General features: G+C 48.4%; 1 protein-coding gene across 10 annotated transcripts in view; it reads right to left on the bottom strand.

Moving 5' to 3' along the window:
- The window catches only part of ABCC8 (ATP binding cassette subfamily C member 8), an 83749-nt gene that overhangs the window by 16193 nt on the left and 50039 nt on the right, over window positions 1-17517 (bottom strand). For 7 of the 10 annotated variants that reach the window (XR_004436249.1, XR_004436250.1, XM_033208003.1 and 4 more), the window contains 6 exons: window positions 7358-7393; window positions 5718-5753; window positions 4914-5012; window positions 3785-3869; window positions 3063-3143; window positions 1253-1390 (listed from right to left, as the gene is read on the bottom strand). Coding sequence is in view for 8 of the 10 variants with exons in the window: in XM_033208003.1 (XP_033063894.1) it covers window positions 1253-1390; window positions 3063-3143; window positions 3785-3869; window positions 4914-5012; window positions 5718-5753; window positions 7358-7393 (475 nt within the window). In the remaining 2 variants the exon portion in view is untranslated. The remainder of the gene's footprint in view (window positions 1-1252; window positions 1391-3062; window positions 3144-3784; window positions 3870-4913; window positions 5013-5717; window positions 5754-7357; window positions 7394-17517) is intronic. The other 3 variants (XM_033208004.1, XM_033208007.1, XM_033208009.1) reach the window with 1 other exon arrangement.

The following is a 17517-nucleotide window of genomic DNA, read 5'->3' as shown; positions in this document are numbered from 1 at the left end:
ACACTCGATGACACCATCATGTAGACCTGCCATTTATTCAGACCCCCACCCCTGCTGCCCTCACCCCCTCCCACCCTATGCTGGGATTCAAGGGGCTCGAGAGTCCTGGTCACTGATTCCTTAAGGAACCTAGCACTTCTGTGTTCCTCAGGATTGTCCTGAACTACAAGGTATTGCCAGGGTCACTATAGAAACTCAGAAACAAACCTTCTGTATCTGTATATATATATTTAAATCTTTGGGTCTTTTTTCTTTGGGTGATTTTGGTTCTTTTTTATACTGGAGGGGTCTCGTTATACGTGGAAGGAAGATTTCTCTTGGAGAAAATGAGCAGAGCCATTCGGCACGGGCCTGAAGCTCAGAGAGGGCCTCAATTTTGCCTAACGTTCAGAGGAAAATTTATATAGGTGTAGGCAGGACCTAGATTTCAAAAGTCACATGATCTCCCTCTTAAAAATTAAATGTTTTCTAATAATCAAAAAGTAATTATTTTCTACCTACTGATGAGTATGGGAATTTAGTTAATGAGGAGTTTTACAACATTGGACTCTATTGATAATATTGAAGTTTCTTTCTTTCTTTTTTTTCTTCTTTCTTTCTTTCTTTCTTTCTTTCTTCTTTTTTGTTTTCAAGTTTTCAGAGACAAGGTCTCGCTCCGTCGCTCAGGCTGGAGTGGAGTGCAGTGGCGTAATCATGGTTGACCGCAGCCTTAAACTCCTGGGCTCAAGTGAACCTCTTGCCTTGGCCTCCCAAAGTGCTGGATACAGGTATGAGCCACTGCGCCCAGCCTGAAGTTTCTATTACTACTGCTATTGTTTGGTTCCATATTTCCCATATGATTCCCGGGGTGGTGCATCCATCCACCCCGGGAAGGTCATAGGGTGGGAAGATGGCTTTTCCATCCAAATGGGCACTCCCAGTGGCCGGGGGGATGGGTCATCAAAAGGGCAGGAATCAGAAGGTGAGAAGTGAGCACGTGATTATTCCTGAGACTTCTTGGTGCCAGCCTTGAGTGTACCATGGGGGCCCAGGCCAGGATGGGGAGTGCCTGTGGGTCTGGGTGACACCAAACCCCTGGCCTGTACAGGGTCTCCCTGAGATGCCCAGCATGCATAAAGTCATCCAGTGCTGGTCTCTTATGCTTTGTGGCCCTCAGCAATTGCTACCAAGACAACTGATTGGTTCCTGCCAAGATGCTTGACAGCCTCCCCAGCCCTGCCCCCTGTAGCCTGACCCCCTTGTTCCCCCTCACCCAGTCTGCATGGGGCAGGTACTGTAGCTTGTGGGTCACTAGGACCACTGTCCTCTTGTCGTCCCGGAGAAGCTCAAGGATGCCGGCCTGCATCAAGTGGTCACTCAGATGGATATCCAGAGCTGAGAAGGGGTCATCCTGGGCAGAAGGGAGAGAAGGAGAGTAGAGGGTAGGGACAGGTATGGCGGGGAGGGGTGACAATGAGTATAAAATCCATTAGAGTTCTATCAACTTTGGTCTAGGGACTGAAGTTAGTTAGCTGTGTGGCTTTGGACAACTCACCCAACTTCTCTGGGCCTTGGTTACCTCATCTTAAAATGGGGCAGTTGTCAGCTATCACTCTCAAACCGATCTAATCACTTCACTGCCTGACTCCTGGACCTTCAACAGCTCCCCATCATCTCTAAAGTCAAACCCTGTGGGCTGGTGTTCCAAGTGCTTTATAACCTCTCACTTTCCCTTCTAGACTCGTGTGCCATCTGTGCTTTCTCGGCACTCTGCATTCCAGGTTCCCAGGAAGCCTGCCGTCTGGGCCCTCTCCTGAGCTGCTCCTCTGCCTGGAGCACTGTTCTGCTTTTTGTCCGCCTTGTGAACGCCTACCCATCCTTCGCTCACCTAAGTACCAGCTCCTCCGTGTCCTGTCCTGACCCCCATGCCTGCCCTTCCTTCCTCTCTCTTCCCGTGACACTGGCGCGAAGCCAGATCTCATCGTTGTTTGTCCATTGCTGACTATGGCACTCCCAAGAACTGAGACTTCTTGTGCTTGTGGCTGGCACAGAGTAGACGCTTCATCAACATTTGCTGAAATAAAATGTCCGCCTCATTTTTCTCTAGCAGGGTTGTTTAAATCTCACAAGAGATCGCGAATACACCAAAGCTTTGTAAAATGCTGTGCATGTGTCAGATGGTAACAGACACTAAGAATCTTCCCACTGTGAAGTGTCTTTAGTAAAGGAGTGCTTGTGCGTGTGGTGTAGGGAGAGGGGAGGAAATAAAGCTGGAATCAGAGACTTGGGCTTCCTTCTTCCAACTCCCTGTGCAAATGGCCTCCCTCTTTCCTTCCGTTTAATCAGCTTTCCCTTTGAGGCTCTCCTCCAGGAAGCCCTCCCTGATTACTCCAGCCCTCACAGTTGATTCCCTGGACAAGTCCCCCTCATAGTTCACGCCGCACAGTTTGGTTTTGAACTGGGCTGGACCTCTTGAACTGGGTGAGCTCTGTCTCTCTTATCAGATTCTAAATCTTCGAGGCCAAGGACTGGGTCTTAGAATTCTTCAGTGTCAGTCAAGAAACCTGACACAATAGAGCTTGACACGAAGTAGCGTAAAGATAGCGAATAAGTTTTATCTCATGTTTGATAGCTAGTGGTTACCTGGAGTGCTGTGGTGAGAAGGATTCTGAGGATGAGTTAAGGTCTATGGGAAATAATGCTGTGAACAATTAGCAAAGTCTGTCCTGGGCATAAGATGGGAAGTGGCAGCACACATTCCGTGTATTAGCCATTCTTATAGTTGGACTGCATAAGTGTTGAGGGATTGGGCTGTCCCACAGACAGGCCGCCTGTAACTACAGCTTGCCTCTCCTCATTGGCTACTGCAGAGCTCAATCTGAAGTCTGCAATGGGTCATTCGTGCTATCCTTGCCTGCCTCAGTTTCCCTATCACTAGGATAATTAGGCAATATATCTGGCAGGAGGGGTTTACTCCTGGAGAGGGAGATTTTTGGATGATGGTGCGGTTGGGGGGAGGTGGAGGTGGGCAGTTAGGCCTAGGAGGCAGCCAGAGACCAGGACCCCACAGCTGGTGCACTCACCAAGAAGACGACGTTTGCATGCTGGTAGAGGGCTCGGGCCACACTGATTCGCTGGCGCTGACCACCAGACAGGTTGATGCCCTGTCACCAAAGAGGAGGAACAGATCATGCTCTCAGCCATTCAGGGGACACTGTCCTGGCCCCTACTGGACTGTGAGCTCTTTGGGACAGAGGCCTGGCTCTATCCACATCTTTGCCCGCTTCCCGCCTTGCAGAGAGAAGGAACTTGCGTGTTTACTGAATTCAATTGGAAAAGGGGAACATGAGCCCCAAGTCTTTAAAGATTCATCCTGTAGGTGCTAAGGACCATCTGACCAATGCAAACAAAGACAGAGGCAGTAGGGATTTAAATCACACAAAGGGAGGACAGTCACAGGAGAATTCTATTCCTCTAAGCTTGTGGAAGGGACCCCATCCGGAGGATGAACAGGAACAATACCACCCAGGCTGAGCAGTGCTGCGTGGGCTCTCAGTATATACCTGGGGCACAAATGAAGAAGATCCCAGCCTGGGAGGGCGCTAAGCTGACCTTGCCCTCCAAGCAGGACTGAAAACCTGTCAAAGGACATCATCAAGGACATCATGTTTGACCTCACTGCAGGCAACTCTTCAGCCTTCAACGTCTCCTATTTCCTAGTTACCCACTCTCCCGAGTAGTGTCTCAGGGCATGATAGGTTGGGGGTCCTGGCTTTGAAAAAACCCCTCAGAGGCTGCTACTAACCCGTTCCCCAATCTGGGTCTGGTCTCCATGGGGCAGGATGTCGATGTCTGGCTGCAGAGAGCAGGCCTCAATGACCATCTTGTACCTGGCATGGGTAGAGGCAGGGGATGCACCTGGTCAGCCTGGTCAGAGTTGGCCTGAGCACTTGCAGAGGGTCATTAGTCTCTGGGTAGCTGTGCCCAGAGTAAGCAATGGCTTTAATGGGCCTCCCGCTTGGGTGCAAGCAAACACCATGTGAGCTTGAAAAGAGCTGAGGTCAGCACTTCACACAGCATTTGGGCAGGTTAAATACTAGAAGGATGGAATTGGTTGGGAGCAAACATGCAGAGTAAGTGATGAAAAGGTACGCATGGTCTCTATGCAGTGGGAAAAGCTGCAGCCGGAGCCCATGCTTGGGGCACTGCTAGGGAAAATCACTGCTGGTTGATTTAGGCAGTAATGATGATGGCTGGTCAAATATTTGCCCAGATTGTTCCTCTCATACTTCCCCAGCCAGCCCTTGGCCTGGGCAGGTGCCAGCCAGAGTTCATGGAGGCATCAGAGTATCTTGGTGAAAAACATGTATTTAGGTGTTAGGCAGCTTTGGATTTGAGACCCATCTTGGTCACTTACTGGCTGGGTGGCCTTGGGTAAGTTATCTAACCTTTCTGAGACTTGGTTCTTCATCTGTAGAGTGGGAATAATAATAGTACCTACCTACTGAGGTTGTTGTAAGCATGAGAGGAAATTCCATGTACAAAGAGCTCGGCACTGGGCCTGGTATGTGATAAGAGCTCAATCGATGCTAGCCCTAACTATTATCATTGGAGGGAAAATAGTGCAGAAGCCAGGCGAATGGAGACTCACAGAGAGCTGGCTAGCCCTCCCACCAGCTAGAGAAAAGGCAGCAGGCCTCTCTCCCTTCCCTCCGCACCTGCCCTCTTCCCTCCGGGAGCTGGATTGCCCCGATGCTCAGGCACACCTGGCCCCTCTCCAGGTGCACCATATGGAGAGGCTGGAGTGCAGATAAGCGCCTGGTGAGTGAGATGGCTGGGTGTGGGTGATCGATGGAGGGGCCCGGAACTGGGGTAGGCTGGCCAGAGACAGTTCCTCCCTTCCCCCATCCTGCCTCCCTCCAACAGGCTTTTACCGTTGTTTGTTGAAGGGACTCTCAAAGATGATGTTCTCCTCCACAGTGGCATTTAGCAGCCATGGTTTCTGAGAAGCATAGGCCACAGGGCCTCTCTTCCTGGAAGAAGCAGGGTGGGAGTAGGGGTGCGGGAGGCATTCTCAGGGTCTTGTTCTCAGAGGTAGTTGTCAAGCTGATTGCTCAAACGGGGGCAAGGGGATGGGGAGGTGCAGCTGGTAGAAATCTGCTTAGGGTAGCCTTCGGTGGCCTTGCCTTTCCCCAGGCAGGTTTGAGAGGTCTGGGTCTCAGCTGACTGGGGCAGCAGGACCTCATCCCCTCCCTGCCCTACACCCAGCCTGCCCCAGCCCTGCAGTCTGTTGTTCCTTAGTCAGGGAGGAGCCCAAAAGTATGACCAAACCAAGGGAACACTCAACTTTCGGCTTCCTCCCTCTTTGGGTAGCCCTCAAGTCACTGAACTTAGCAGGTAATTCTCCAAATGGAAGAACTTTTTTTTTTTTTAAAGCAGAGCCAAGGAAGCCACATTTTGTGTGATGTGGTTTTTGAAGACAAAAAGAAAAAAAAAAAAAGAGAGATCCCAGATAAAAATGATCTTGTGTGAAGGGAGTAAATGAATGCATAGAAACAGCAGCAGCTCCCAAGCCACCTGGTGGAGCACAGGGGCCCTCCTTGGCCTCCCCCAGATGCTGGGGCTGGGGCTGGGGCTGGGGCCTGGGGGCTGCTCTGTGGAGTGATGTGGCTCCCTTGGGCCTGAGAGCGCCTTGGAGGGGGCTGACCCTGGAGGGCAATGTTCCCAGGATGTGGTACCTGATATCCGAGCCGGTCGCTGTCTCCCGCTCTGGGCTGCAGCAGGGGAGGAAAGGCACACTGAGCTCTCATGGGAGTGAACCGTGTCCTCCAGGAAGATGCTGAGCTCCCTCTAACCCAACATGAGCATCCCTTTACAATCCCTGGGACCCAGTCTACAGCTACAAATGCTGCATAGAGAGGTGTGGAGAGTGGGGTGTGGCCATCTTGGGGAAGCCTCTGCTGCCTGACCACGTGGGTGTGTGAGGAGGGCCCTGGAGGACCCAGTTAAGAGGGAGAATGGGGAGAGGGGCCATTGGTGCAGGCTCTGGGGGGAAAACTTGCCAGGTCAGGGAGTATGAAGCTCACTATGTGGCTCCTCCAGACCCAGCCTCTGTATTCAGGTTGTAATGAACAGGCTGAGGTCTGAGGCTGATACAGCTGCACAAATAGCTGGGGCAGGGAGCGCTCTGGACAAAGCCAGGCCAGGCCAGGCCAGTCCAGGCAGGCTGACACCAGCACCTGCGCTCTGGGGGTGGGAACCCATGGCCATAGAGCTGCAAGGGCTCCAGGCATGATCTGCAGCACATGTGGCCCCATCAGAAGACAACCATGGAATGTGGGGGATCTGCCAGGGAAGATGTCAGGTGCAGTGCCAGGTGCCCTGGACTGCCCAAGCTGCTCCCGTGTCAAATATTCTGCCACTCTGTTCTCATCCACACACGCACACTTGTCACACGCCATGAGGTCTGATTTTTGGCTCAAGAAATACGGTCACTACCGTTACAGAGGCTGAGCCTGTCATCACATACTGACACTTGGGGACAAAGAGGGAGAAAGGGCAGAGAAAATACAGCAAAGTGAAGACTCTTTGGTGTTGGAAAGCAAAGGCCGGAGGCTTAAACTTATTTACAAAGCTGAGCCAACCTTCCCATCCTGACTTCATACCACCTCTAGGGTGTCTCAAATGTTCTTGGGAGAGGTGAGGGGAGGGAAAGTTTTGAGGGACTCAGAGCCTCATCAATCTATTTCACTCGGATTTTTTAGATTTGCACATTGAACACAGAGCAACAAGACTGAATTTTCTGCCGGGCCTGAGGGACACCCATCTCCTTTTCTTAAGCCATATTTCTCAACTTTCTTTTCCATTGTCACTCCTAGAGCCTTTTAAGATATATTTTTTTTCTGTCTTTCCTGTCACTTAAAAAAAAATCAGAGGTTTAGAATACCTCTGAAACTAAAAGTACATTCACAAGGTTGTGTAACTATCACCACTATCTAATTCCAAAACATTTTTATCTTCCCCAAAAGAAATCCCATACACATTGGCAGTCCCTTCCCTCTCTCTCCCACCAGCCCCTCACAACCACTAATCTATTTTCTGACTCCATCCACCATGAAATTTTAGCACCACAGATACACTGCTATCTGTTTGGTACTTTGGACAGTCACAAAGTATTGCAATGTCTAAGTGTTTTCTGCCCCCAAGAACCAAATTTTGCCCTCATTGAGAATGCAGGCCTTAGCCCCATGTCTCTGAAAATATGTAGGCTGCACACCCCTGAATCCACACTCAGCATTCCCCACCCACAAGTCCCCCGCCCCCACTCTGCCCCTTCCCTTTGTTGGGACCCACTTCTGACCCAGTCCCAAGGCTGTACCTGGGGTCCTCTCCCGTTTCGCTGTCAGGAAGGCTGCTGGGACACAAATGGGAAAGACCAACACCAGTTAGTTCCCGCCCCATTGCTGTTCCATCACGTTGGGTCTTAGGGGTGAAGGAATCCCTACCCCTCTCATCCTCCCACCCATTCCCAGGGTTTCCAAATGGCCTCTGTGGGGTCAGAAAGCACCCTTCTCAGTCTCTGTCCCTCCCACAGCACCTGGATGAGCACCCTCCAAATAACATGTGCTAAATCAGCATTCCTGGCATTGACTCGGAGCAGCAGTGAGGCTGGCTGGGCATCAGGAGCATTTTATAGTTGGAAAACTAAATCTTAAACAGGGAAAGTGAGAGGACAAAATCATTTCTTACAGTGTTTTCTAAACTGTGGATAGGGACCCAATCACTGGGTCTGGAATAAGTAGGCGGCAAGTGCATTAGAAGAAAAAGAAAACAAAAAAAAGGGATAGATGAAATCAGTGTGTACTGCATGTGGTACTATATTTTTCGTGATTTTTTCTCTTGTTTATAAATGTATAAATATAGTGGATTATAATGTCAAATGCTTTTCATACTGTGGATTATGATAACTTAAAAAACAGAGTGAGGTAACTTGAATTGTGATGGCAATTTTGCCAGTGCTGTATGCCTTCCCCTAGGACACCTCTCAACCTTCCAGAAGCAGCCACTTGCCAATGAAATATATACTTCTGACATGAACATTTGGGGGAAAAAATCTTTATTTTCACACAGATCTTACTTTAATAATACTAAAAACAGCTAAAATTTATTAAACTTTTATAAGCACCGTAGTACTATTCTCTCTCTCTCTCTCTCTCCCCCTCCCTCCCTTTCTCTTTTAAACAGGGTTTCACTCCCGTTGCCCAGGCTGGAGTACAACGGCATGATCTCAGCTCACTGCAGCCTCCACCTCCTGGGCTCAAGTGATCCTCCTGCCTTAGCCTCCTGGGTAGCTGGGATTACAGGCACGCACCACCATGCCTGACTAATTTTTGTATATTTTTTTGTAGAGACAGGAATCTCCCTATGTTGCCCAGGCTGGTCTCGAACTCCTGGGCTCAAGCAATCCTCCAGCTTTGGCCTCCCAAAGTGTTGGGATTACAGGGCAGTGAGCCACCATGCTCAGTCACTACTGTCTCTTTATAAAGCTCAAAATAACCATACGAAGGAGGTTTGTTTTGTTCGCCCTCACTTTACAGATAAAGAAAGTGAGGCTCAGAGAAAGGCTAAGTAACTTGCCCAAAGTCACACAGCCAGTAAGTAATGGAGAAATAGTTCTGACTCCAAAGTTCATACTCGTAAATGTCGTGGTACATTACACCCCTGTGATTTCCCATGCCATAGCTCTGATAAATGCCCCTTGTTAGGAGAACCAGGATGGACGAAATTAAGGATGGAAATGAGCCTGATGAAATTCCCCTCCTGCTGAGGGTTAGGTGACTGAATGGAGATTCTGATGGGTATGTAGTCCTCAGTCCCCTCTTTTCCTGTTCTCTAATCTTTGTGGTCTCATTTTATTATCTTAACCCAACCAAACTTCGCATTCCCTAACCATCAGATTGTTGTAATTTACAATTTACAGACAAGCTGGTAACATGAGACATAAAAACCCAAAGCTTACAAATTCCAACTCTGCTGCCACAGACCAGATAAGCTTACCTCTGGAGTCTTCCTGATGTGACTACTTCCAGAGTAGCAGAGGTGGTTATTTATGCATCTGTAGCATCCCTGAGGACCCCAGCACACAATAAGCTCTCCCTGCTCTAACTCAGTTTGCAACATTGTCTGCACTGCTCAATTAGCCCTCATAATGGAGTACCTTCCTTTCTAATCAGCTCCTGTGTAATTCGTTCATCCCCAGTGGGATTTTAAGGCAGGAAGAACATCTTTTCCAGCCCCCATGGTGCTTAGCACATGACAGAGCTATATAACGAATGGTGGTTGGTAACAGATACATTAATCATTTGGGAAGAAGAAAGGGAGGGACTGGGTCTCATTACTGGCCTTCCCTGCGCACTGTGAGAAGTTGTTTGCAAACAACTCATCATCTCATCCTTACAACCCTATAAACCCTATCCCCATTTTACACATGAGGAAACTGAGACTCAGAGTTTGCAAATGTGATGGAGCTGGGAAGAGGAGAAGCCATGGTGTGAATCCAAGTTCTTCTCTTTCCAGTGTAGCCCCAAGCCTCCTCCAATGAGCCTCCCCAAAGCTTTGTATGTTTTAAGCTGAAAAGTAAAGAATGGTATGTCTGGCAGGCACCCTCTCACACTGATTGCTGGGGTCCTTACAAGAGTGCTGAGAGCATTTGATTCCTGCTCTGCCTGCACTCTAGGGATGAAGCACACAGCTGAAAGCATGAGTCTCCAAGTTCCCCAACCACATGTCCTTCCCTCCAGCTCACTAGGAGCCGGCATATGTGTGGCAGCCTGAATCAGGGCACAGAGGCTGCCTTCCAGGGGCTCACACTCTGGTAGGGCAAATCAGACAGGTACCGAAGTCAGGAAGTTATAAGGGCCAAAAGAAAAGTAGGACAAAGTATCAGAGAAATTTTGGGGAAAAGTATACACAAATGCATATGCAAATGCATAAAGAAAAAACTGGAAGCTTCTGGGTGATGGGATATTAGGTGGTTTTTATGTTCTATATGCTTGTGTATCTTTTCTAATGTAATGTGCATTCTTTTACAGTCAGAGAAAAAACATAATTTTTAAAAGAAATTTAGAGGAGGAAGAAATCTGAGAAAATGAGTAGAGCCTCACAGAAGAAGTCATAACTGAACTGAACCTTAAAGAGTGGGAAGGATTGAGACACTGGAGGTGAAGGGAGGGAACTGTAGGTTAAAGGAAGAAGCAGCATTTGATAACAGGTGCGAGAAGTAGGAAAAATATGGGCTCTGACATTTGAATCCCAGAGGCTTTTTCCACTCACTGGCTGTGAAATCTGAGGCAAGCCCTTTTACTTGGAGGAGCCTCTGTTTCCTGATCTATAAAATGGCGGTGAAGGCACAAACTTCACAGTGACACTGGAGAATGTATTACAGCTCACAGCTGGTTAGGGGGCAGGTTGTAGGCTTGAAGAACTAGGAGGAATTGTCTTTTCAGCTCAGTGCTTGGCCACAAAAGTACGGGGAGAGGGGGAATCGAATACCCCCAACACTCATTTAAGACCCGGTAAATAAAAAGGGAAAAAGTGGAAACTGAGGTTCAAAGAGGGAGCTAGGATATACAGGGCTCCACAGCCCATTCATCCTGCGCAGACAGGCTTGTCGCTGTCCTGAAAAGTTACCTTTCACCCACGGGGTCCTTTCCAGTTGATATCATTGGGTCCCAAAGCCAAATCTCTGAGAGAGGAAAGTTAGAATTTTACTCATTGTCCAGACAGTGAGTCTGTCTCAGAGAGGTGGAGTAACCTGCTCAAGGTCACAGAGCTAGCAAGTGGCAGCATCAGGACTACAGCCAGGGGCCATCTGGTTCCCATGCCTGGATGGTCACTTCCACAGAGCATCCCTTCTCCTGTCTGTCAGCTGTCTCACCACACCTGCCTCTTCCAGGAAACCCAGGGGCACTTGAGCTCCTGACTTCAGCTCCCCAAAGGCTCCATGAATTGTACAGGCAGATGAGACCGGGGTCGTCCTGAGAGAAGACTTTTTCTCTCTTCCTGGGGAATCAGGGCTCTTGGCAGGCAGCATCCACACCAACCACCACAGGCAACAGCATTGCAGCAGCGAGCTCCAGTGAGACTGCATGTGCAGCTCCTCACAGGGAAGTGGGAGCTTCTTCCCCACCCTGATCCTTTCCTCATGGCCCTGGTTCCTGCTGATCCCTGGGGACATTTAAAGTCACTCTACTGTGGATATTAATGACTCTATTCTTTATTTCCAGGGAAAGAATTTCACCCAAGTGTATCTGCTAATATTGACTTTTTACCAAAACATTTTCCTCTTAAGGATTAAAGAGAGAGTTTGCAAATTCCCAGGTTGACAGTTCCCTCAGGCAGAGAGCCAGGGAGGGGCAGGTAATTCTTCCTAAAGCAAATGCTTGGGAACCACACAGTTCTCTCTGAGACCAGGAACCAGGCTGCTGACACGAGGGACCAGCTCAGGGCTGCATCTGCAGGACTTCAGCAGATGGACCCTTCATGCCCACCCTATGGCTCTGTCTGCACACCTCTGTCCACTCTGGGTGGGTGAGCCCCTAAGGGCAGGTGCCAGGCCTTTTCCTTTGTAGCCTACACAGAACGGTTCACAAAGCACACATCTGCATGGGGCACCTGGGGTACAACATGGAATAATCCCTCAAGGATCTCAGAGTCATGGAGGAGACAGACGCATTAGCAAATAATTATAATACCATGTGAGGTATGCATTAATGGTATTTGCTCATTCCAAATATTGATGGAGAAGAGGGATAGTGAAATACGGGGTTAGGAAACAGCTCAGACAAAGGCATGTGGAAAGGAGAGAGATGTCAAGATCCATTATAATGGCAGCCTCTCGAAGGTCTTAAGTTGTTCCTGGTTCATTCATTTAGCAAATCAATTCGTTTAGCAAAAACCACTATGGATATAGTGAGACAAATAAAATATGGTCCCTGTCCCCAGGGAGCTCACAAGAATCTTTCCCAGGAGACAGACTGGAGTACATTTAAAGAGGAATAGGGGAATTTTGTTCCTGGCAAAGAAGTACACTGTTGAATAATAATATTTATAGGATATTTACTACATGCTAGGTTAATCCTCACATCAATCTCACGGGTAATAAGGGAAACTGGTAGAGAAAGTTTATGAAATTTTCCAAAGCACAGAGACCAAATGTGAGCCCAGGCAGCTTGGCTCCAGAGCCTGTGTGTGCAGCCATACTGCTCACGTGGTCACTGGAGGAATAAATGAACAGTCGCACCAACAAAGCACCCATCTCCCCAGAGCATTCTCCATTCTGTGCCTCCTAATCCCCCAACTTCCTTCCTTGTGCCTCCTGGAACTCCTTATGGCTGCCTGGTCACTAGGTCTTGGCCTGGCTATGGCTGAAAAGCATCTGAGCAGCAGCCTGGCATCACCCTCATCTCTGGCTGCAGGCGTGCAGACTCGGGAGGGCTTGCCAGGTGAAAGGTTGTTTTGCTTTTAGCTCACTTTGCAAGTACGTCTTCTCCCTGCAGACCTGGGGCTCAATGTCTGAGGTATGGAGTTCCTGCCAGTAATGGAGGGGGACTCTCAACACACAGTCCCCACACTTAACTCAATGCCCAGGATAGGTGGGCCAGCCAGAACGGTGCACATGTCTAGATTTTGAGAGACAAACAGCAGATGAAGCCAATTGAGTCGTATCTGCCTAGACTCCTCCTCCTAGCCACTATAAGGAGCTCCAGACTGGCCTTCCTTCCTATAGTCTATCTGTCTGTTTCTTTTTCTCTCCCCAGTCCATCATCCTTTGTCACAAGCATGATCCTTCTGCAGCATTTGGGCTAAATCTTACTTCCTAAAGGTAAGCACTGTATCCATAGTGCTTTTGCTAAATGAATTCATTTGCGAAATGAGTGAACCAGAAACAACTTAAAACCTTCAAGAGGCTGCCATTATAATGCATCTTGACATGTCTCTCATTTCCAAATGCATTTGCCCAAGCTATTTCCCAGCCCAGTACCTACCTCTCTTCTCCATCAATACTTGGAATGAGCAAATAGTATTAATGCACACCTCACGCTGTGTTATGATTATTTGCTAACGCCTCCCTTCCTATAGTCTGTCTGTCTGCCTTTTTCTCTGTTTCCCCAGTTCATCATCCTTTATCACAGCATAGTTATTTTGCAAACTTTGGGCTAAATCTTACTTCTCAGACCTAGTACATGGGATCTAAGCCAAGTTCACTTCTTCAGTCCCATCTTTCATAATGCCCCCTATGCATCCAGTACTCGAGGTGCACAGAACTATGTTCTTTAATATCAGCAAGCCTTTGCCCACACCATCACCCCTGCCTGGAACACCTCCCTCTCCCACCCCTGCCTTTTCTACCTGATGAAACCACACTCATCCTTCAAGGCTCAAATACCACATCCACAGTGAGCCTCCTCTCCTTAACTGCAGAGTCAATTGTTCCTCTGTGCTCTTCTAAGGCCCAGGTCTCCTCTCCCTTCCCTTAAAAGCAGAGCTGGCCAGGCGCGGTGGCTCATGCCTGTAATCCCAGCACTTTGGGAGGCCTAGGTGGGCGGATCATGAGGTCAGGAGTTCAAGACTAGCCTGGCCAACATAGTGAAACCCCATCTCTACTAAAAATATAAAAAATTAGCCGGCATGGTGTTGCACACCTGTAGTCCCAGCTACTCAGGAGGTTGAAGCAGGAGAATCGCTTGAACCTAGGAGGTGGAGCTTGTGGTGAGCTGAGATCATGCCACTGCACTCTAGCCTGGGCAACAGAGTGAGACTCCGTCTCAGGAAAAAAAAAAAAAAAAAGGCAGGGGCCATGTCTTAGTTACCTTTGCACTCCTGTTGCTGTCACAGGGTCTAGCACACACTAGGCACTCAACCGGACGAGTGAATATGTCACTGTGGAAGCTGGAGCGTAAGTTGACTTGGGAACAAATTCTCATGATTTCCCAGGGTTGGCTGCAAGCTAACAAATGTACTTCACTATGCTTGAGAGGGAAGCTGGACCGGGACTGGGCAGGAGAGGAAAGAGGATCCTGGAGAAAGGAGACCCCTTTCACTGCCGCCCCTCTGTGAGCCTTGAACAGAGCCGGGAGCTGGGGCCTAGGCTGCCTGTTAAGGAGAGTAAGTGTTGATAAGGACAGAGCCGTGAGGTCCCATGTGGTGGCTCTGGGAGGAGGCAAGTGTGTATGAGTCATGGCCACAGTGGCTGCTGGCCTTTGGACTAGCAGCAGCAGTCAGGCTAGCTATGTTTTCTTCATGATGCTCTTGTGCCCCTTTTCTTTGAGCACATAGTGGACGACCCACGCACTTGAGCACCTAGGTGCAAATCCCACTTCTGCAATTTAACAGCTGGGTGGCCTTGGGCAATTTGCTTCACCTCAGTTTCCTCATCTGATAAATGAAGATATAATAATATCTATTGCACTGAGGTTTTTGCAGACTGACTGAGGTGATGAGGTGCCTGCACAGCACAACGCCTGGCCTATAAGAAGGGCTTAGGCAGGAACAGAAAACCAACACCACATGTGCTCACTATAAGTGGGAGTTGAACAATGAGAACACATGGACACAGGGAGGGGAACATCACACACCGAGCCTGTCAGGGGGTGGGAGGCAAGGGGAGGGAGAGCATTAGGACAAATACCTAATGCATGTGGGGCTTAAAACCTAGATGACAGGTTGATAGGTGCAGCAAACCACCATGGCACATGTTTACCTATGTAACAAATCTGCACACTCTACACATGTATCCTGGAACCTAAAATAAAAAAAAATTAAAAAAAAAAAGAAGTGCTTAGGGTCCTTTGCCTTGGAGAGGCTCCTTGTGTTCCCCAGGCTGGGGCAGAGGTTTCCTAAGAGAGAAGGGCGGCAGTCAGACCCTGAGGGTTGGCACAGCTTGGAGAAGAGGTGGGGACCGAGGCAGGGCAGAGCTGACCCCTGCCAATCATGCCTGCTGCATCTACAGAGGACAACGAGAGGTGCTGAGGCTGGCACGATGCCACATGAGGGCATGAGGGTGGGGGAGGAGAAGAAAGCAGGGCAAAGGGACCAGGTTCAGAGTGGGTTTTGACATCCATGCTGAGCAGGTCAAGCCTGGGGCAGCTCAGTGTCTGAGCCCCACAATCCTTCTGGAAAAGCCACGCCCTGGAGGAGGGCCCGGATCCAGCCTGAACACTACATGGAGCTTGGACAATAACCCTTAGGACTAGGCCCTGGGGGCCCCAGTAGTGACCAGGTTTGAGGGAAAGAACATGGGCAGAGTCTCTGCTCCACACACTGACCAGTAAGTCACCCAACCTCTCTGAGCCTCAGTTTCTGCTTCTGTGAAATGAGGTAACAACACTCCCCTCCTAAACTTAGTAGGAGGCTTGATGAGATCATGTTGACAATGCACTTAGCAAAGGGCATGGCCCATAGGAGGTGCCCAATAAATATCGGTTACTTTCTTCAGCTCACAGTGCACTGGGGACTCTTGTCTTCTTGCTGCAGACACGCAGTTGGACATCAGAAAAGGGCTCCTCCCTCCAAAGGCTGCAGAGGCAGTCGAAATAAAGCAATAAGATCTCAAACCGAATACCTAGGCCTTCCCAGTCAGGCTATGTTGAGAAATCTCCCAAGTAAGATGGCGAATGGAGGCAAAGACCCCTCTGCCCCCAAAGACATCACAACTCCTGATGGGAGGTGATGGGAAACCCAATGGGCTCATCTGCCAGCCCACAGCCCCACTGCTAAGGGAAATTTGCCATCTTTTGGGTACACCTTTCAAGGACATCTTGGAAATGCAGGAAATGGGGGTGCATGCTGATATTCAGACACTGGGCCCAAAGTCTTTCCCCCTGCTGGGTTCTGTACTCACGCTTATGAATAACCTGACACCTTGAATAATTTTCCCCTAGAAATGATTGGTAGGGAAATCTTGCCCTTCTGCTGATTGACTGCAACTTCTATTCCTAAATGAGTGTTCCAAAGCCCAGAGATCCCTCTTTCCCTTGGCTACCAGAGGGTGCAGAACCAGAGTTTATGTTGATGGCTGTAGCTGTCCTCTGCCCAGGTTGCTGAACATCTTTTTACCTTTTTCATTTCTCAGCTCCTATTTTTTTACCTTTTTAAAGGGTTTTGTTTTACATGCATCTTTTTTTTTTTTTTTAATATACTTTAAGTTCTGGGATACATGTGCAGAACGTGTAGGTTTGTTACATAGGTATACACATGCCATGGTGGTTTGTTGCACCCATCAACCTGTCATCTACATTAGGTATTTCTCCTAATGCTATCCCTCCCCTTGCCCCCCACCCCTCTACAGGCCCCAGTGTGTGATGTTCCCCTCCCTGTGTCCATGTGTTCTCATTGTTCAACTCCCACTCATGAGTGAGAACATGCAGTTTGGTTTTCTGTTCCTGTGTGAGTTTGCTGAGAATGATGGTTTCCAGCTTCATCCATGCCCCTGCAAAGGACAAGAACTTGACCTTTTTTATGGCTGCATAGTATTCCATGGTGTATATGTGCCACATTTTCTTTATCCAGTCTATCATTGATGAGCATTTGTGTTGGTTCCAAGTCTTTGCTATTGTGAATAGTGCTGCAATAAACATACATGTGCATGTGTCTTTATAGTAGAATGATTTATAATCATTTGGGTATATACCCAGTAATAGGTTTAATAGGTTTGCTGGGTCAAATGGTATTTCTGGTTCTAGATCCTTGAGGAATTGTCACACTGTCTTCCACAACGGTTGAACTAATTTACACTCCCACCAACAGTGTAAAAGCGTTCCTATTTCTCCATATCCTCTCCAGTATCTGTTGTTTCCTGACTCTTTAATGATCACCATTCTAACTGGTGTGAAATAGTATCTCATTGTGGTTTTGATTTTTAAATGCATCTTTTATCAACTAGTTTTAAGTGCTTCTTGGAAGTACGTGGGTATAAATAATAGATTCGTGATTGACTCAGCCTGGGGTTCTGGCTCTTTAATTAAGACAGTGATCTTTGCCCAGAAATCAACATCTATTGGTTACATCTGGATCCTCAGGACACCCACCGATGGTGTGTATGTCAGTGCAGCTCGTGACCAAGCTGGAAACCAATGTTGGTGTTGCAATTTCCCACACTGGGAAATTACTACTGTGCATCTGAGTAACCATGGGATTCTTACTCTGACAGAACTGAGTTTCAATTCCAGCTCTGCCACGTATTAGCTGTGTGAATTAGGGCAAGAAGTTTAACCTTCCTCTATAAATGAGAATTGAGAACAGTATGGACCTTGCTAGTTATCATAAAAATTAAATGAAATAATGCATGCAAAGGACTTAGCAAAGAACATGTGCATAGTAAGAGTTGAATACATACTAGCAATGATGATGAGAATAACAATTAGCAGCATTTATTGAGTCCTCACTGAACAGAGTGGGCCCTCCAATAAATGTGTGTGCATCCTCAACTAAGGAGGATGGTTGAAAGCAGGTTTCCCCTCCACTAACTGAGCCCTGAGG

This window comes from Trachypithecus francoisi, unplaced genomic scaffold (genome assembly GCF_009764315.1).
Source record: "Trachypithecus francoisi isolate TF-2019V2 unplaced genomic scaffold, Tfra_2.0 Lachesis_group8, whole genome shotgun sequence".
NCBI lineage: Eukaryota > Metazoa > Chordata > Mammalia > Primates > Cercopithecidae > Trachypithecus > Trachypithecus francoisi.
Note: the sequence above shows the minus strand (reverse complement) of the source record. Positions and strands in the feature narration are given on the sequence as shown.